Source organism: Temnothorax americanus, unplaced genomic scaffold (assembly GCF_048541705.1).
Source record: "Temnothorax americanus isolate GAGA-0224 unplaced genomic scaffold, ASM4854170v1 Scaffold10, whole genome shotgun sequence".
Classification (NCBI taxonomy): Eukaryota; Metazoa; Arthropoda; class Insecta; order Hymenoptera; family Formicidae; genus Temnothorax; species Temnothorax americanus.
The window spans coordinates 474,858-496,631 of NW_027509231.1; the positions used below are offsets into that span (position 1 = coordinate 474,858).

At 37.2% G+C, this 21,774-nt stretch overlaps 1 protein-coding gene and 1 long non-coding RNA gene across 3 annotated transcripts; both read left to right on the plus strand.

Annotated features, from left to right (window-relative positions):
* Positions 1-1,660: 1,660 nt before the first annotated feature.
* On the plus strand, positions 1,661-3,842 carry LOC143901564 (uncharacterized). Its single transcript, XR_013258120.1, has 3 exons — positions 1,661-1,965; positions 3,388-3,468; positions 3,544-3,842. It is a non-coding gene; the product is annotated as an uncharacterized LOC143901564 (long non-coding RNA).
* A 1,820-nt stretch (positions 3,843-5,662) lies between these two features.
* LOC143900996 (uncharacterized) lies at positions 5,663-21,316 on the plus strand. Of its 2 annotated transcripts, XM_077412868.1 has the most exons (3): positions 5,663-5,788; positions 17,420-17,574; positions 17,729-21,316. In XM_077412868.1, exons 1-3 carry the CDS (start codon positions 5,786-5,788, stop codon positions 20,691-20,693), a joined length of 3,123 nt encoding a protein of 1,040 aa, XP_077268994.1. In that variant the 5' UTR covers positions 5,663-5,785; the 3' UTR covers positions 20,694-21,316. The 2 variants fall into 2 exon arrangements, with proteins under 2 accessions (XP_077268994.1, XP_077268986.1); XM_077412860.1 differs by lacking the exon at positions 5,663-5,788 and having other exon boundaries at positions 17,411-17,574.
* Positions 21,317-21,774: the final 458 nt, after the last annotated feature.

A 21,774-nucleotide genomic window follows, 5' to 3' on the forward strand; every position in this document is an offset into this window, starting at 1 on the left:
TCTCATTACGCACAATCAATCTAATATGCGATGTTAATGATAAAAACGTTTCAGATCTCATTTTCATGCACCGTGTTTATATCGCTTCTCGAAGCGCAACAGAATTAACAAGTTTTCAATAAATAATAATGCGAGTGCCTCGACTGTGCGTATCTTCAACGAAAGATTCCGAAGAGAATCTGAAATCCAACAACAACGAAATGCTACTGCCGCGAGCATTCTTAATGAATTGGGAAATATTATGCGAACATTTTACGCAGTTAATACATTAAATAGAGAAGGCGCTGAATGTAGCAAAAATTTGTTACTTCATAACGCTTATTACCATAAGTAATACGTAATAGCGCTGATAATGAGGGTGGTGGCGTTTTAAAGCTTCTTTCTCGAATATAAGTTCCTATTCCTTTCGCCAGTACGAGATCTTAATCATTTAACGTCATAATTATTATATTATATAAAATGTTTTACGTGGAATATGAGTGAATAAAGATAAAGAAAATAAAATTTTGCAGACGTTTCAGACGAAGACTGAAAAACATATACATATATAAACTTAATGCTATCCTGTTGTAAGATTTAATTAATTTACAGCACTGCTATATTTAGTTAGAGACTTTATGTTTTTTCAGAAGTCTGAAAGAGATGCATTGGTAACGAACTGGCCACGTCCTTCGGGATTTCCGAATTCCAATGACTTTAAGAATGTGGATGGTAATATACGAACAATTTAAATGCAAATGCATGATAATGCCAATATTCGTTGTATCAAACTCAATTTTTAGTTTTATTTTTGTTCTTTTCCCATGTTCTTTTCACAATATTCTTTAAAGCTTTTTAATATACATATATGTATATTTTAATATACATATATGTATTTTTTCTTGTTTTAATTTTATTTTTTATGTAATTTGATTTAATAAAGAAAAAATTTATGCATCCGAAAATTAATTTGGAAATCCTTAAACTTTTACGCTCCTCAGGGACGCAAGTATCGCTTTTGATCAAGATAGGAGACGCCAAACATTCATCGCGGATATGTGAATGAGAATCAAATTTGTATTTAAATTCTTAGAAATTCATGAAATCTACGTTTCTGAAAGACGATCTCGTCACGAAATTATAAAATTTATAGTTCATGGACGAGACAGAAAGCAAATTATTCTAATCTCCAAGGTTGCCAGCTAATCTTAATACGCAAGTGTAAATACGTTGCAATAAACCTTTGCGGGTGATATACACCGTTAATAAAATTTTTCCAGGAGAAGGTGGTAATGCTTTATGTTAGATCCTTTTTTGCCAAGCGGACAAACAAATTTATATCAGCGCTGAAAATACTTTTTAGGAAATGTCTGCTTTTTCAAGCGTAGTGTAAACCGATCAGCTATAAAGTTGAAATGATGAGAGATAGCCAACACTTATTGTTAATATCGCGTACATGCAAACCCACAAGTGTGTCGAAATTCTGAATAACTCATACGACCAATTTGTACATAGCGCTTCACGAAGCAAAGGCTATTTGCATATTCGTCGATAAGCCGATAAAATAATAGCAGTCTTGCCATAATCATGTTAATGGAGTCGATAGGAACTGGTAGTAATGAAGCGTTTATTAAGTTGGATCGACTTTTGTCATAAAACTTCAATACATTCGACGACGAAAGAGGCGCATCTTGATTGCAAAAAGGAACCGTGTCGCCTAAAGATCGATCAAAATTAATTGAAAATTTGTGATAAATTTGTGAATGTGCTTTAATTTCTGACAAAACTATTTTCTTTTTAATAGATAGTTGCTCCGTCGTTTAGAAACCGATTTTCCTGTTCTATCGAGACTGCCGAGAGTATCCCTTTAACGACTTATCTGGCAGTAACGACGAGACAAGCGAAGGTCGCGCGGGCAGAGCGATCACGACCTTTTCTGTGGTTGTGTCGAGCCCCTTCATTCAAGAACTAAATACTAAGCGAAAGGTTAGCTTCACGAGAAGCGAATTTCATTCATGGATAATTACAACGTCGCGGGACTTATTTATACGATTCGCGGTCAGATCGAGAAGCGTATACAAAAGTGCGGATGTAAGAGTGTCCAATCAGGAAAAACATTTCAATTAGTCTTAATGAGGGCCAGCAGCAGCGATCTAAGATCATACCGAACATGATTTTGACCTTTGTGTGATTACATACTAAAACGTCGAGTGCAGTGAGAACGGACGAGAAAATTGCACGTTCTATGGAATCTAGATATGGAAATATCAAAATACTTTATGCATATACATATATACCTACATATATTTATTTATTTAATTATAACTAACGATTTTTTTCTTCTCGCAGTTTTAATTCGGGGAAAATTTACAGGTGGAAATCGTGAATTTTTTTCCCACGCGCGATCGACACCCACGCCTCTGAAATCACCGCGCATGGCGAGTTAACTCGCGATCGGAGAAATTTCTCACGCGACGAGTGGAGGATGCAATCCTTTTTATTTGCGATCATATTTAGCTCGTCTGCATTAAAAATTCATTAGCCTCTATAATCGCTCATTCGTATCTGACGTAATTTATATTTTAAATGTAGTAAAATTAACCTTTTGAATAATAATGATAAGGATATAAACATGATTGCTGCGAACGAGGAAAAATGTAGAATATATTTATAGTTACAAAAATAGATTTATAAAATAATGAAAAATAATAGAAATTCGCAAAAATCAAAATTTTCCAAAATAACTTTTTTTAAATAATATTTTGCTTCATAATTACTCTTAATAATTGCGCAATCTTTTATTTAACGCAAAATTTAGGAAACTTATCAAAAGTCGAAGATCTCTCGTATTCGGAGACATGCTTTTTTTTAGGATAAATATCACACGGTAATAAATCTGGCGTGATGTTTATCTCTGTTTTTTTTTTATTAACGTAGCGATTTGCCGACGTTGAAAATATTATAAAACTACGACAGAGAAAAAAAACCGACAGTTGGAAGACATACCAAGTCTGTCGTGAAGATGATTGCATCTCTATTAGGAATGTAGCATTCCGCGGAGATTAAACACCTTCGAGGACTTTTTGTTGACTCCTCATTGCTGCTACAATACATACATATACAATACATAGATACACAATACATAGATACGTTATAATTATTATTAATCGTAGGTAGTATGGAAGGAAATAAAGAATAATTAATTTATGAGATGATTTGATAATGTGTACAAATAATGAAAATGAATTATTATCTATCAAAATTTTATTGCAGTTGAAATCAATTTCAAATATTTATAAAGTAGAGGAGTCCAAGTGCATAATTCTAAAAAATTGTCTAGTGTTTTAAGTTGATTTCTCTTCGCACAAAATTTATATGCTGAACAATCGAATCATTTATAATTTTCAGACACACCGCAATTGACTGCCACATTGAAACAAACGAGAAGAGCGCACTGACTGAAGATTTCTCTAGATGAGTACTATTCCCGTTAGTAAATAACTTAGGCTGTTATTCTAAGTACTTGCGCCACTGGCACTAAACTTTTATTGGACTCCACGATAGCTGGTGCATCGCCACGCGCAATGCAAGCTCGCTTAACGTTTGCGATGACCCGTTGACGATCGTTGGAGCATCATTGTGTCTAAGCGTCCCAAGCCCGATAACGAGTTTACATGACTCAAGAAGAAACATTAATGCCTCTACTTTGCGCAATGAAGATCTGTCGGATTTTTTCGCCACTTTTTTCCCGCATAAGTGAAAAGTCGCCGTCGTGTAAAATGTGCATCTTGCAGTCAGATGCCCGCCACGCGTGATTTAACACCCTCGTGAGATCAAGTAAGATTAATTGAAGAAATTATATATAATTAACGATTACAGAAATGAAATATGTTTTACGTAAAAGTTTTTACGTAAAATTGTATTATATAAAATTGTATTATAGTAAAATATCAGGGCAGAGACAATTTAAACTGTATATATCAGGAAATTACATATTTTTTTGTCTTATTTATATAATTTTATTGCAAAAAATAGGATATAAAATAAAAATAGAAATGGAAGAAGAAAAGAGTGAATCTAATGCATCGAATAACTTTTAGTCCATAACTAGAGGCAGTTACAGTTTTAATGCTTTTACGATGAGAGAAATTAGAAGATGAATATCAAATTTCTGCCAACAGCTTTCGACGTACGTCCCCCCGGCAATCGTAAATCGATTACATCACGCGCAGTACATAATACTCTTGCGCAGTATTCAAATGTCAACAATATCAAAATCCACAAGCAGTAAATACAAGAGGTCCGTGAAATTCGTGCAAAGCGGCCGTCACCCTCGCTTTACGACGGCAATTAAATTCGATCGCGTGTGCCGGCTCCTGCGTTACGTTATATGTATATCAGCAGAATCGATAGAGACACGCCTTTGACAGACATACGCACGGTAGACATTTACGATAGTAAAATATGTTACAGTCTCTTCCCAGGCCGTCCAATCGCTTACCGTTACACGGCGATATTTATCGCCACTTTGAATTACACCCTTAGAGCTTAAAATGAAAAAGCAGTTGCATAACAGAACAGTGAAATTTATTGTCGTGTTATGGCATAATAATTATACCCTTTCGTTGGTTAATTATGTAGCAGAAATATTAAAAAAAACCGAATCTTGAGCCCGTTTATAATTAAATATGCGTAGGTCAACCCTATTTTGGGGATCACAGTGCAGAAGTTTAGTGTCCTTGTTTTTCCATAGAGAAAAATGCAGAAAAAGAAGTGGCGACCGATTATGCAGTTCGACAAAATTCAATCAAGCATAACTTGATTTATTTTAATCCGTTATTTTTGTTAATTTTATAACGACAATCCAATCTTCTATATTAAATTTTAAATAACGTTCTAGACAATAAATAAATTCTAGTGGCTCTCCTTTAATGAAGCTAATCAGAAAAAAATAACTTAAGTGCGTACTACACTATTACGACAATCGATCAGGTTTTAAAATTAATCATTAACATGAAACTTGCATATACCTTTCAACACACACACACACACAATCACTTTCTATCGTTTTCTATCAAAATAAAGACATCGAGGAGCCTTGTTTCGGAGAAACGACGTTCATCTTGCTGCCATCGAATCCGCGTGTTTTTTTTTAACGTCCACGAGAATGCATATGCACCCGCCGGCGACACGGAATGCGATATCAGCATTCCTCTTTTTTGATCGCACGAGTGTCCTTGAGTCTCTCGAAAATCATCATCTCCAAACGTTCGTCGGCGCGCTCTGGGATCAGGGACGAATACGGAGTCCTTCGGCTATCGCCATTCAGCATCCATCGTTCGTTTGGACCTTTGTAATACCGCGGATGGCTCCGTCCTTCTCACGAGATGCTCACTCTCACTTTCTTTTTCTCTCTCTCTCTCTCTCTCTCTCTCTCTCTCTCTCTCTCTCTCTCTCTCTCTCTCTCTCTTCTCTCTCTTTTCCCCTCTGATCTTCTCCGTCTTTCTCCGGGCTCTTTCTCTCCCTCTACCTTTTCAGACCAACCCCCACCTGTGCATGTGCGTGGAAGTAGAAGAATTACAGCATCCTCTCCGTGGACGTCTCATGCTTGGCGATAATCTTCATGGACCGAACGTTCTGTCCTCCCCACCAGCCAATCAGGTAAATCCTATAAATGCTCTTGGTCGTCCGCAAGCGAAGAAGTCACCTCCCGGGACGCTCGCGCTCTCCCGAGTGAGGTATGTGTTCGTTTTGAAGTGTCCGTTTTTGGATCATCTTCATCGGTGATTAGCGCAGCGATCTAGCCATGGTAAGTAGCAGTGCATCACGAATCGTGGACGCGAAGTGACGTGAAAGAAAATAGGCATGGGGGTGGATGTTGGACTCAACGCGCGAAGGGGTTGCGCAAGTTCTTTTTCTATCGGGAAGTGTTCTTGAGAAGTGAGATACAGTGAACAAAACTGGTGGAAAATTGCTGCTACTCGAGAACCGAGATCGAGAAATTGAACTTTGCACGATATACCCTTCACCGTTCGTCGATCTTTCACGCTAATGTCCTGAAGTTCTTAGGAATCCTTCTCGTGCAAAACATTTCAGCAGTAATGTTGCATCTCGTGACAGATGAAAATCCAAAAAACAGAAGTGATAATAATCTTGTTGCCATATCTAAAAAAAAGTGATAGACATCGATATTTGTAAAAAAAAAGTCGTAAAAGTTTAATGAGAAAACTTATGTAATGGTGATTTCGATTTTCACTTGGCGAGCTTTTTATTTAGCATTTTTGGTATAAAATTTTCAAATTCTTAATTATTATTTTTAATATCAATATTAATATTAATATTAAATTTACTTAATATTACACTCTTTCAATTTTCGCAGGAAAAAATTCTTTAAGATTTATGATACCATCGAATCCGCTGCATCGTTACATGAGTTTTTTATTAAATATATTTTGCATTGTGTATTTCAGCTTTAAAGTTTCAATTTTGTCGTGCTGCAATAACGTAAAAAAAAATCGCGGTAGAAAGTATCGAGTTCAACGAATGTAACGGTAAAGATGCAACGGCGATAATTTATTCCGCATGCATTTTCGTGACAATGGCGAGAACACTCGGTCGCGCCTTCGATTTTCGACTCTTATGAGTATTAACACACCCGTCGTGTGCACTTTCCTTTCTGTAGAGTAGCGTTTTCGTCGGTAAGCTTGTCGTTTGGTATTTACACATAAACCCAATCTTCTCGCGGGAATTAATAGCGAGACGGCCAGCCGTTGCAGCGGTCGCAAATGTCAAGGGTTATTATTGTTCCTTAATTTAAAATCCTTGTCACATACTTTTTTAAAATTCTCTTATCACAATAAAAAATATCTTTTTTTTATCAGAAAAGATTTAAGCTACCAAAGCCATTGTGTACAAGTAAAAAAAAGAAAATTAGTTAATAGATATGTTTCGGAAGAAAAATTTTTATTTTTCAAGTATGTTTTATTTAAAGTACGATTTTGACTATAGTTATTTTGAAATATATTAACATGTTCGATTAGCAAATTTTATTTAGAAGTATTATTTTCATTAAATGTGAAGCTTACATTCTCTCTCTCTCGCGCGTCGCGTAAAATAATTTTAATACATAAAATTTCTGTAGAACACCATTCACTGACTCTAATCCGCCAACTTGTTCACATTTATTTCTACAAAAATCATTTTAAACTATCATCTCCGTCTGCTTCGTGACTTCTGAAAGCATTCTAAAACAAAACGCTATTATTAATCTTTTCTCTTGTAAGATGTATTAGTCACGAGCTGGTAAATTCAGTTAGCTGGTGAATTAATTTTATAGCGATCCTGCATTGATGATGCAGATACGAGATCCCAATCGGAGACCGAGAGTTAGCAACTTATGTAATATCTATATTTCAAATTCTGTCGATCGAGTTAGAAATGCCTAATTCTTGCTTAATACGTAGAATTTAAATGGGAACGATCACGTAACAAAGTAAATTTTCGTCCGATAAAGGTCAATCGCGCAGTTCTGCGCGTAAAAAGTTCACGCCATCAAACTGTTCGGTTCGCGTGCCATTACAAGTCTCGAGGATCTCATGACGTAATACAACCGCGTCTTCTATTCGGTATCAAATAAGACACCAGTTACGATACTTACACAAATCTTTCACCGGTTCACGGCCTAGCACGCCCTATATGCAAATTAGACGAACTGTATACGGATCGACAGCGCGGTCTTTTGGCGATTTTAATCGCTTTCATTTGTCGACTCTCACTTTCCATTCATTTCTCTGCTTCGGCAAAACGCAATGTTCTAACATCGCGCTTATTATTTATATTATTTGCAAAATAATAATTGAATAATTGAGTTAAATTTAAAATCTATTTTAATTGAGATTTTCGTTACACAGAGTACTTTAGTTTTATTAATTCTTTGAACATTGCAGTTTTTCAAATTCTACAACTTCGTATATATAAATGTCGATAAATTTCTATTACTTATAACAACATGTGTATAGCATTCTTGCTACAAGATTAGCTTGTCAGCTAATCAAATGCTTTCACGGCATAGTCCCTTGATTAAATATATAGTCTGGACGTTAACGAATAACTATCGACGCGAGTAGTAGGATTGGCGAAATTGTCGTGCAATAGTTTTGCATCGTGCAAAATACATTTTGCATAATGCATAATTGAAATTCTTGTTCAAGTTAACCGAGGGTTAAAGATCGATGTACGATTAGAAATTGCATAATTCTTTATGCACGTATAATTAATTAGTGTCGTCGTTTAGCCTGTAAACAAATTTTTATATTGTCATAAAAATTTATATGATTGATTCGGTGACGAAGTAATTCTACAGTTATGTTTGTGATATTTGCATATAGAAATTACGAATGAGACGTAAATATGTAATGATAATCTATACGTCATTGGCACAATTCTACATGCAAGAACGTCACACTTTGACGCAACACTCAGCAATATTTAATGCACGACTTAATGGTAAATCGTTAACTGCAAAACTGCGCCAGCCTCGCGTGAAAGGTTTTTGGATTATGAAAAATATTAGGATCGATACTTTTCAATTAACGTGATACCACCAGTAGCTATGCAAATATTACATCTATACAACGTCTTATAATTAAATAAACATATTTTTTAGCTTTTCAAAATGTTAATTAAATGTAGAAATATAAATAAAAAATGTATATTAAATGGCAAATTATTATAAACTTGCAATTATAAAGGAATACGTTATAATAATTATTGATTGGAATAACGTAATTTAAAGAAATTAAATCTGATACATTGTATGTATAATTAAAGAATCATAAGGAATAAGTAAGTAATAATTATTATAATTAATAATTATTATTTTATTTACAAAATGTATATTTTTTACAAATTGTAATCTACGATTAATCGATTATAATACTAATTGCTCATTTTACAACGCAATCATAACTTTCACTGATCTATTCGCTGCTTGGCATCCATTCGGGCTGAATGTCAATGACTGTGGATCGTTAGCGATCCGCAAAAATGTCGTAATTACTGCCGAAGCATGTGCTCGGCGTATTACGCAAACAGATCTTTCACCGCGAGAAGAATTCTTCTTCTAAATCCCCAGATTATTGCCCGTCGACAGAATGATAAATTGTCTGTTGACGATTCGTCACGTCCAAGAATCTCGTCGAAGAGATTTAATTCGGTATCTTCGTTTCACTCTGTTCAATGGTCATGATTGCCATCGCGAAACGATTTATTCGATCGCTGAACCATTAGAACTGGTATGTGTTACGAACAATGTGAAGATATAGTAATTGAATAATATTTTCGTAATTTACTTTAAGATTATAGTCGTCTTTTGTGTCATAAAATTAATCTTACTTTGATTTTGCATTTATTTCTCGTAAGGTAAAGACTATTTTTAGTTATTTAGAAGTAATTTTCTTGAAAATTAATTACTCTAGTATAAACAAAAACATAAGCATTATAATAAGATTTTCAATCAGTGTAATTTAACAGAAATTATTTATTATGTAATTAAAGCGAACAGTAAATTTTTACATTTATAATATCGATAGAGTGTTACAAATTGAATTAATATTAGTTTGTATAGATTGTAAACGCGATCATTTCAGTAAACAAATTGACGACTTATAATCGTCAATATGAATTAATTAAATCCTTGGAACTCCGACGGATTATGATAATTTTGAAATTAATTCGATATGCAGTCACACATCTCGATAGCGTTAAATAACGTGTTAACATAGAAATGCCGGAATTATTTCGATAGTTCGCCAAGTAAAAATGAGAGAACTCTTGATGTCACTTAGCTGTTTTGGAAGTGACTTCCTAAAAATAAACATACCTCTACAATATCCTATTCGCTTAGCATAAATGCATGCGTTCATCCAAGTACATTTCGTAAGCGCCGCGTCCTCGGAAGTCTTCTGACTGTGTATCGATCGAACAGAACACTCGACTTCGTCATTCCATGGTTGTCAAAAAAAATTAATTGATGAAATTTACGATACCATTAAAAGAGAATCATTGAAATTTATTAAATTGACAGTGTTCAAAAAATGCCATTGAAAAACTAAGCTTAGGTCTTCCTCGAGGCTGTCGCGACTTTAAAAAATGTTTCCAAAATTATAAGAAATTTATAAGGTGCTCAAGGAAAATTCTTGAAATTATAAAAATATAATTTAAAAATTCCGAAAAAGCTTTAACATTTAAAGACTAAGGATATTTTGAGATTATCGTATTTACATAATACAAGAATGCATTTACAGGAGAAACATTATTGACTGTTTCGCAATTACATATTTTAAGACTCGGTATTTCAGATATATTTGCATTGCCCAAGAACGTTTTTCAAGACTGCAAAATTTAAATTGCATTCGTTTTATCATAATTATTTTAATGCTACGTATTTTCACGCAAAACTTTTTTATTATTTGCAAAGCGCTTTTAAAGTTCACCCATGTAATGGAAAGATGACCGAAAGGAACCAAGTGAAAGTCTATGACAGCTTTCATACGTAATTTAACATCATCGCAAATAACTTTCAATTTCTTAGTATATATTTTTTATTTTTGTTGCAATTGATTTAATCCGCGACAGCCATAGAATTATTAATTTTACTCATATATCTATATTAGTATATAGAATCAAATATAGAAATTTATCCAAAAAAATATTCCGATATTTTGTGGAGGTCTTTAAATATAATATTTTTTATAATGACAAAATTAAAAAATTATAGAAATATAGGAATAAGCAGTACAGCTCAAGCTACGGATAACATAACTTTTAATCGTATCTTGATTTCAATTAAAAAAAACTTCTAAACTCGATCTATCAATGCGTGATATAATATCCTCGTTTGAAATACAGTCCTTTGTTACGAAAGAAATACAAAGCAGTGTTATACGCGATATAGAAAGCGATTCGGAGCATCTCAGAATCCATCTCTCGTTACAGCGAGCCGATCGCTATCTATCAATATCAAACAGTCACTCGTCAACGAGACTCGAGATTTTCGCGGTAGGACGTCCGTTTCACACGTGACTCACACCGTGTATCGTACCGCTCGCACGACGTAACGCTGACATAAATACGGAGCGCCGACGTTTATATTTGCATTTATCGGGCACCGTCCTCATCTCCCGTATATTCGCATCGATCAGCCGAACTGCAGCCAGGCGACCAGTCGACACCAGCGATGCCGTTGATTGTGGTATTTTTGATTACGCAATAACGGGTCCCTGCGGGACAAAATTGGTCAGTAAATTTCAAGATGAGTCCACGCGTCCTTTCGTAATAACGATAAATACCCGCCTGTCCTTTTTCTTCTCCCACCTCGTGCTCCCCTTCGTTTTTCTCTTCGCGAGCCGGACAGGATCGCCGATCTTGCGAGGTCAACCGCCGGTCCGCTTGCGTAATGCAATTATAATGCGGCCCATCATCATCGCGGCGAGCGCGCGAACTCCTGCCTTTTGGTAGCAGCGCGAGAAATTCGTCGCAACACGAGATTGAAATCTTTTTAATTATATGCCGAGATATCCCACCACGTTGTTTCATGAAATATGAACTCGTCATTCTCTCTTACTATCGCTCAGATCATTACTCAAAAGAACGCTTCAAAAAATGTAGGATAGCCCACCAGCGTTGCTTCGACGAATTCGAATAATTAAAAATATATATATGTATTCTTTTCTTTAAGTACTACAAAGTGTTGTATCACGTCTTAAGTATGCTTTTAATTTCAATTTAATTTTTATTTAATTAACATTTTTACAGCGCGAGAGAGAGAGAGAGAGAGAGAGAGAGAGAGAGAGAGAGAGAGAGAGAGAGAGAGAGAGAAAGAGAGAGAGAGAGAGAGAGATCTTATTGTAATTTCTGCAATCTAAGTCTTTAACTTACAATCAGATACAACTCAAAGTTTTTACTACAATGCCATCGCAGCATGAAGCAGTGTAATTGCTTACATACCGTTACGCCTAATACGATGAGGAGGAAAGTGGTGCTTTTTACGATATGTCCGCGGCGAACGGATGAGTTACTGCAAGTTTCTTACTATGTAACACGCGATCGGTTGAACGCACGTGGAAATGTCACGGGGTTGAAAAGCAAAGGCACGAGTTTTCCGTTTGCACGTACGTACCGATGCGAAAGAACGGCTCTGTCATGTTAAGCAGTGAAAACACGGTACTACACGACCGGGACTTTTGTCGGCGTTCGACAATAGCTCGTCAGTCTTTCGGAGCCGCGTTGTTCTTCGATGACAGAGACGTGACACCGTATGCAGAAAGTAATTACGAGTCGCAGGTGCGATAAAACGTCGGTAATTGCAGATATGTTTTTATACTTTTTATATATGATTGTACTGTGATGCATAGTAATTATTATTGACTTTATTAATAAACAAATAATTAATAATGACGCATTGATATTGACCGGTGCAAGATACATATATTATCTTTACTTATTCGTTACTTATACATTATTGTATGATGAGCGTAAGCAATTTAGAATACTTGGAGAATTGTGAGCTGCTAGCTAATTAATGAAGTACACATTAGTCTAAATAGAAAAGGAGCGTCGCAGTTTTTGAGAAAGGAATTAATAAAATCTTTTACAAATTTGTGACGTAGATTAGCTAAATAAATGAGAATCATAATATAGTCTTCATATGTTTGTTAAATTCGAGAAATTTCGAAAGATAAAGAAGATAAAAGAGTTTATACTTCACAAATTGTATAATACTTTTTTAGATAATTTTTTCTTCTGTTCGTCATTTCGCTGCTATGCATAACACATGCAGTATTCAGCGTCGTGACTTTTACTTTATTTTGAGATATGACACAATCAGTGAAGAAAATTATGAAGAAGATTACGCTAATCGATACGAGCATTTATCATCGTTGAGCGAGATAATTGGAAAGCACCTGTCCCGAAGGCTTTAATCGTATTTTGTTAGTGCTAGTAAGACGCAACTCGCTGATGACTCTCTTGCACGAATTATGCAAGAAACTATATATTTGCACCTTATAAGGTTGACCCGGCTGTGTACGTTTCACCCATTGAACATACACGCACCCCACGCTGATTAAGCCTGTTTTGCTAAGAGCGGTCGACCGCGCGCGCGTTAAGCCGAACCTGACAAATTGCTTTCTCCAGCACGGTTAACGTCCACTGACTAAGGCGCGATTCGCAGTCTGGGTGTCGCTCGCGAATTATGGCACCTGCTTTTTTCTGTCAAGGATGCGTGTTACGCGAAGAATCACGTCTTGCGAAAGAAAGTTCTCCCCGAATGTCTGTCGCATGTGAAATATATTTTTATATATACATTTTATATATATATATATATCTTGCTTACGTTTTATCTGATTTCTGCATATACGACTATAAAATAGGGTATTAATTTTTCCAGAATTTTTTATCATACATGTTTGTTACATTACCTGATTTCGTAATGTATGCTATAGACGAATACTAATGACACGAATACAGCTTTATGAACCACCAGGTTACCAAAGGCCACATAATCACGAGATGACAACCGTTAACTTAGTTAAGTCTCTTTACCGCATGTTTTTTTTTTACAATTAATATTCAATCAATGAGTAACGCGATTATGTTGATAGGCAATGTGATTCGGTAATCCGCTGTTACAAAACACGTAATGTGACTATCAATTAGACATTACCAGAACTTTTTATTGCCATATACATTCTTCACGTGAACACCATTTAGAATATTGATTCGACAATATTCCCCGATGCTATAGATTTAGCTATTAGCAACTTTTTAATCCTTGACATTTATTTAAGAAAAGGTTACGTGATTTGCATAAATCCGATACAATCATTCGAAAACACTACTGATACTAGGATCCACTTGTTCGTGAAAAACATTATTAAATAAACTTTCTTCGATAAGATTTGATTAAAGTCTCTCGTGAAGATTTTTCAAGCCTTTTATATCACTTTTGACATTTATAGAAATTAATATGTCTTTTATTAAGTGGTTATATTTATATTAATTGAAATTTTATGATTCTAAGATTACGTAGAAAGTTTTTAATTGCATCTTGCTGTTTTTAATTACTATAATAAAAAATACTTTTTTATAAACTGCGCTTGCAACATTTCCTGGAGAACCCCTTTATCTATTCGTGCAATTATCTCGGAAAGGTTTATATAAAAAAAATTCTATACCTTTGGCGATCACCTCGCGATTTGATCGACTGTCTTCCGTATGTCCATTAAGGACAATCGCGCGATTAGAAATTTCAACGCTCGATTACGTTGCGCAAGACATTTTGCACCTTACACGAGCCATACGTCGATCCAATGAGAAAAAAGCCATCGAGGTCCATGTCGCTTATCGGCCAGCATCTCGCGGACTCTCGCTTTCTCCAAATGTAAATGAAGCGTCTGAGAATACTTTGTGAGAGTGATCGATTGTTTACTTAATCGGCACGGACCCTCGCACAGCGCTGAACAAACAGGATAGCGCACTGCCGGGTGTCCGCACAGTTAATATGCTCTAATAATTGTCCTACTTATCGCGTCCAGCGAGATAATCGTTCGCGATAAAGTAAAGCGTGCGTGTACTTGTACAATAAAGTTTCGAAATTAACTCCTTTACGTTCTATTGCGTTGCATTTTAAATTTAAATGATCTCTCGAGACTCTTGAGAAAGCGCAACCTCTCTTCTTTCTTAAAATCTTTTGAGCATCCTACAGTTGCAAGGATAGAATGATTACTCATGTCACTGGTAAATGGTTTGCAAATATAAGTCCTGTCATAAATTCCATCAAAGACTATTTCTGGCACTCGGCAGGGGAAACGGTCTACATCATGCAAATCACAGTCCTGTCTTTTTCACGAAATAATATGCCGTCTCGCAGTTGCAAGGCGCTTTGCAAGAATGTTGTTCACGAGTCCTTTTACATTTACATAACTGCAACCTGCGTAATCTGCCGAGAGACTTGAGCGAACTTACGCCGTTCTTAATAAAACTAGTAGCGTTATTACCGAATACTCCCTACACAGAATTTTTATTTACATATACAATCTTAATAAATGATTTTTGAAGTCTTTTTCATGATTCGAGTTCATGGTTAATCATTTTAAAGCACATAAATTTTTGAACGAGAAAAATTGAATGAGAATATTAACAAAATAAGTTCAAAATTACATTAAAATTAGCAAATATATAAAAAACAAATTTTACAAATAGCAGACTAGAGTTTCACAAGATAGTTTTAAGTATAATATAAAATATAATAAAAGAATCTCTCTCTTTTTCAGTGTTAAAAAAAAAATCAATCTTATAAGTAAACTTCAATAGCACCTTGAAACTTTTTAAAAACTTTGAACAGTTTTGCATAAGCAGTGAAAATCTGTTCGAGATCATAAGTTGCCATTGACTTATCCGACATGACTGGTTAGGTTCTTGTGATTATTGTGTCGCCTCAAGCAAAAGAGAACTCCCTGTTGTTAACACAATAAGGTTCCTACAATGACACGTTACAAGAGAAACCTGTCTAAAGCAAATATAGAAAAGGTCAAAGGTGGAACAGATATAGTGACGAGTTAATGGATCGTAATTCGATTGACTTAGATGATGCCATAGATATATCATCAGGGAAGTACAGAAATTATTTGATAGGTACATTGTTTCTTATAATACCAATCTTCAAAATAACAATGTATTATAATAAGCTTCCTTGTGAATTGTAAAAATTTTGCTCACACTATTTCTAAACTATTTACAATAAGCTCTAATTTAAATTAATTATTTCTTCGGTTTTTGGTCAATTTTTGTTTTCGAATGAGTGTTATAAATTTAAATACTTTACACTTTTATCATTGCTATTTCATATGTATATTCGTGCTCTTATATTATTATATACCTAAAAAATTTTAAAATATTTGCACATCAGTTACATTTTCTGCACTTCTTTTATAATAATTTTATTACACATATTGTGCCACAAATATGATATGCACGATATTACTATTACATGTTTAATGTTAACAAATGTTGATATTCTATTAGATCTCTCCATTAGAACAATTTTAATTACACAGCAATTAGAAAGGAACTGTACAATAAAAGTCAATGTTAAATTCAAGCTTCGCTATATCCTTTTTAACTTTTATCGGTAAAATATTTAAAAATGTATTTCAAAATTTTTAGATAATTTGCCTTAAAGCCCAGGAATCAGAATAGTAATTTAGAGTCATCTTCCTTTTAATGAAAAAATTAGAATATTAAAAATGATTATTTTAAATAAATTTTAATACTTTAAAAATTAATGTTTTTAAAAAAATGTAAATTTTAATTTAAAAATCTTACTACATTTGTGGGACCTATAGTGTTGGTGACCTGTATCGCTTCTCTCACCGATTCCAGCACTTCTACAACAAAAATCTTTCACATACTAGTAAGATACAAGTCGAGAGAGGCTATCTTTTCCCCGTGACACACGCGCGCACGCTGCCATCTTTCTATATAAATTATAAAGCTAAAGGTTACTAGACGCGCTTCTTCGAGACAGAATCATCATTCGTCGAACACACATGCCGTCGCACAAACATAACGGCGATTTAATTCGCAAATCAGAAGTGCCAGTTGAATCTAATGAAATTAAACGGACGCCTTTGAATCCGCTAACGAGAACGCGATGTATCTGGTTGGAAGTGTGAGATTATCCATACAGATTTCAAAAACAAATACAGTGAACTATAGAAAGACATCTTTATTTTAATATAAAAGAACTTAAATATAAAATATGTTTTATATACTACAAATATTAAATAATAAAAATTAAACAAAAAAAAGATAAAATAATAAAAACAGCATAGTATAAACACTTAAAACTGCCGTATAAAAATTTTTATATTAACGGGAAGCATTTTGCCTAGTTGCAGTAAATGGCACTGTTTGCATCGTCGAACGTTAATCAATGAAAAGACGATACACCGTATTCTACGCTCGCCAACCTTTTACGATCATCATCGTCATAATACATAGCGCTTCGTGGCCGAGATGCGTTATGTAAGATCACCGTGGGTGAAGCGTGAGATTGAAGATGATCTCCAATCTATTACGATTGCATACGTGAACGCTCGACTAATTATCGCGAGAAAGAGTGAATAAAATGATTTTTATTTATTTTTTCAATCAGCGATTGTTGACGCAATTTACCCTGATAGCACCAATATCCTATAAATATTCAAATAACGTTCATAGGCATTCTGGACATAATATGGACATCCATAGGATATAATAGAAAGCTTAAATGCAAAAAAATATTTTTAATTATAATTACTTTTAATCTAATATATATATACAAACAGAATCAAATTATATTATTTGGAATTGTGAAAATTTAACGAAAGCTATGTTGCAGTGGAAGCTGCTGTGGGCGGCCGTGCTGGTGGCCGTGCTCTCCACGTGTCATGCAGATGCAAACCGTGAGAGAAGCAAACGTGCGATAGAGAACAGCCCACAGTTCCAGGGTTACATCTATGAACCACCATCTAAGCCTTTTACTTTGCCCTCTGAGTAAGTAATTAAGAATTTTAATGCTTCTAACACTATATTAGCTTGAAATTAAATTTGCCTTTAAAAAAGGCATTTGTAATCAAACGATACTTACGTAAAAATTAATGATAATTTTTTAGTAAACACATATTGTAAATTATGTTTATGTTGACAGAGGATCACGGACAAGCATAGTAACGTTAAGGCCAACAACGGTGACATTCCTACCGTATACTTATACAACTCCGAGAACTCCGTTTCCGACGCCGCCTAGAACCCCACCACCGCCACCAAGAACCCCACCACCACCACCAAGAACAACAACACGTGTAGTGACAGATGGATATACATATACAACTCCGAGGACTCCATTCCCGACACCGCCTAGAACACCGCCACCACCACCAAGAACGACAACACGTGTAGTAACAGATGGGTATACATATACTACCCCAAGGACTCCATTTCCGACGCCGCCTAGAACACCACCACCGCCACCAAGAACCACACCACCACCACCACCAAAAACGACAACACGTGTAGTGACCAATGGATATACATATACAACTCCGAGGACTCCATTCCCGACGCCGCGTAGAACACCACCACCAAGAACGACAACACGTGTAGTGACAGATGGATATACATATACAACTCCGAAGACTCCATTTCCGACACCGCCTAGAACACCGCCACCACCACCAAGGACGCCGCCACCGCCACCAAGAACCCCACCACCACCACCACCAAAAACGACAACACGTGTAGTAACAGATGGGTATACATATACTACCCCAAGGACTCCATTCCCGACACCGCCTAGAACACCACCGCCACCGCCTAAAACACTACCTCCAGTAACTACAGGAGGATACGTTTATTCAACTCCAGATACAGAGTTTACGTTGCCACCGAAAACACCACCACCATATACACGTCTCCCACAAACTCCACCTCCGAGAACGCCACCATCATATGTACCACCCCCACAAACTCCTCCACCAAAAACACTTCCACCATATGTACCACCCCCACAAACTCCGCCACCGAGAACGCCACCACCATATACACGTCCCCCACAAACTCCACCTCCGAGAACGCCACCACCATATGTACCACCTCCACAAACTCCTCCACCAAGAACACCCCCACCATATGTACCACCTTCACAAACTCCGCCACCGAGAACGCCACCACCATATACACGTCCCCCACAAACACCTCCACCAAGAACACCACCACCATATGTACCACCCCCACAAACACCACCCCCGAGAACGCCACCACCATATACACGTCCCCCACAAACACCTCCACCAAGAACACCACCACCATATGTGCCACCCCCACAAACACCCCCACCAAGAACACCACCACCAATAACGCCACCACCATACGTACCACCCCCACAAACTCCACCTCCGAGAACGCCACCACCATACTTACCACCTGTTAAGACTCCTCCTCCGAGAACACCGCCACCGAGAACGCCGCCGCCATACACTCGACCCCCACAAACACCGCCACCGAGAACGCCGCCGCCATATACTCGACCCCCACAAACACCTCCACCAAGAACACCACCACCATATATACCACCCTCACCAACTCCACCACCAAGAACACCACCACCATACGTACCACCCTCGCCAACTCCACCACCAAGAACACCCCCACCATATGTACCACCCTCACCAACTCCACCACCAAGAACACCACCACCATACGTACCACCCTCGCCAACTCCACCACCAAGAACACCGCCACCGAGAACGCCGCCGCCATATACTCGACCCCCACAAACACCTCCACCAAGAACACCACCACCATATATACCACCCCCACGAACTCCACCTCCGAGAACGCCACCACCATACGTACCACCCTCGCCAACTCCACCACCAAGAACACCCCCACCATATGTACCACCCCCACAAACTCCACCTCCGAGAACGCCACCACCATACGTACCACCCTCGCCAACTCCACCACCAAGAACACCCCCACCATATGTACCACCCCCACAAACTCCACCTCCGAGAACGCCACCACCATACTTACCACCTGTCAAGACTCCTCCTCCGAGAACTCCGCCACCGAGAACGCCACCACCATACACATCTCCCCCACAAACACCTCCACCAAGAACACCACCACCATATACACGTCCCCCACAAACTCCACCTCCGAGAACGCCACCACCAAGGACACCTCCTCCGCAAACGCCACCACCATATACTCCGCCTCCCCAAACTCCTCCACCAAGAACACCACCACCAAGGACACCACCTCCGCAAACGCCAAGTACGAGAGGATATGTATATACTATACCAGGAACAGTTTTTACGTATCCTCCCGTAACCAGAACACCACCACCTCCTCCACCCCCACCTAAAACTGCACCTCCTTACCTGCCGCCATCTTCAGCTAGACCTCCTTACGTACCCCCAACTCCAAGGACAACAACAGAAATAGATACAGATTATGGAGCTGGATCATTTGAGACTGGAATTGGAACATATACTACGAGACAGCCGTCTACTGCGAGAACTACGACAAGAATTCCTACACAATACACAACGCGACCTACCACTCGATTCAGTACGAGAGTTACTGCTCAACCATCTACTTACCTTCCACCTTACTCTACGCCATCCACTAAATTTACCCCAACTGTATACACGACAACTCCTTCCACGACCAGATACACTCCAACTACGACTAGATACACTCCAACCACGACTAGATACACTCCAACCACGACTAGATACACTCCGACCAGATATACTCCAACCACGACCAGATATACGTCCACCACAAGCAGATATACGCCTACCACAAGCAGATATACGCCTACCACTACAAGGTATACACCAACGACCTACGTGCCTCCCCCGGAAACGCCGAAAACCCGACCACCACCGTATCTTCCCCCGTCAACCCCGAGGCCGGTATATCCAACCGTGACGGCTCCGCCGCCACCCTCGCCCATTTACAGCATCACACCCAGCACGTCGACCTTGCCGCCACCAACCGGAAGACCGGCACCACCCCCGACTCTGCCGCCCACGACAGCTAAGCCATACGTAGGATACAATTACCCGATTCCCGACATCCCGTTTGAAACTCGCAAACGATGAGAGCCGCTGACGCGGGAGGCTTGCAATGTGTTACCGATCAACAAACTCTTGGATATTAGTATGCGAAATATTAATATTAGCAAAGATTATTATTTAATGACCGATGATAGCGCTGATTCGTTCACCGGACATTTAGAGAGTATTGCCTTTTTATATATCAATCGTTTTCGCCACACTGCTTCCAGATAAGGATTTAGTGTCGACCAACCAGTGTCTTTTTACATGTGTAACGAGTGTGGAAAAGGAATAAAAGTTTTTTTTTAATGCTACCTACATACCTTTCCGCCTTAACGTAAAATGTGTCTTTGATTCGTGCGAACGTTGAAATCAGAAATATTTTACAGATGTTACGTATATTACATTGTTATAAAATTTAGCAATTTATTTAACGTGTGAAAATGATACGTGTGTAAAAGATTGCATTAATTGCGTTAATCAGTGGGAAGTGTACTTAAAAACGCAATTATTACAATACATATACGTTTAAACTATAACTACACAGTTTTATTTCGTTTTTTAAATAAATTAACAAATTAACATATAACGCGCTATCCATTAAAATACATTTAATTAAAATGTTTTTGTTATACATATATTTTTTAAGAGCTTTTGATGTATATAAGATTATTAGTACTATTATACCCCAGTCGATGTTTATTTACCAGGCTCTCTCACACGTAAATATATGTGTATGTAATTTTTTAATAAGTCAGTTTTTTTAATAGAAAGATATTAATTTTTATTTATAGCTTGCAGCGACTTATAGTATAAATTTCTATATAAATACCTACTCCGTGTAACTTAACATGTTAAAATCTGAAGGACTTTGCTGTAAACGTCCGACCGCTTTCTATTATTCTTGATATTAGCATATAGACATTTGTGACAAAAATGCACATCACGAGTAAGAAATTGCGGTGTCGCTTTGGCGAACGAGCGGACGAAAATGGAGCGTTAGAAGCGTATTTAGCAGGTCAAGCACCGGAACGGTGAGAAATTTTCTTCGCATGTCGTACGCGCTCGGTGGCACTCGAGTCGTAGTAAGTAGCCCATAACCACCTGCCTTCTACTTACCATAACG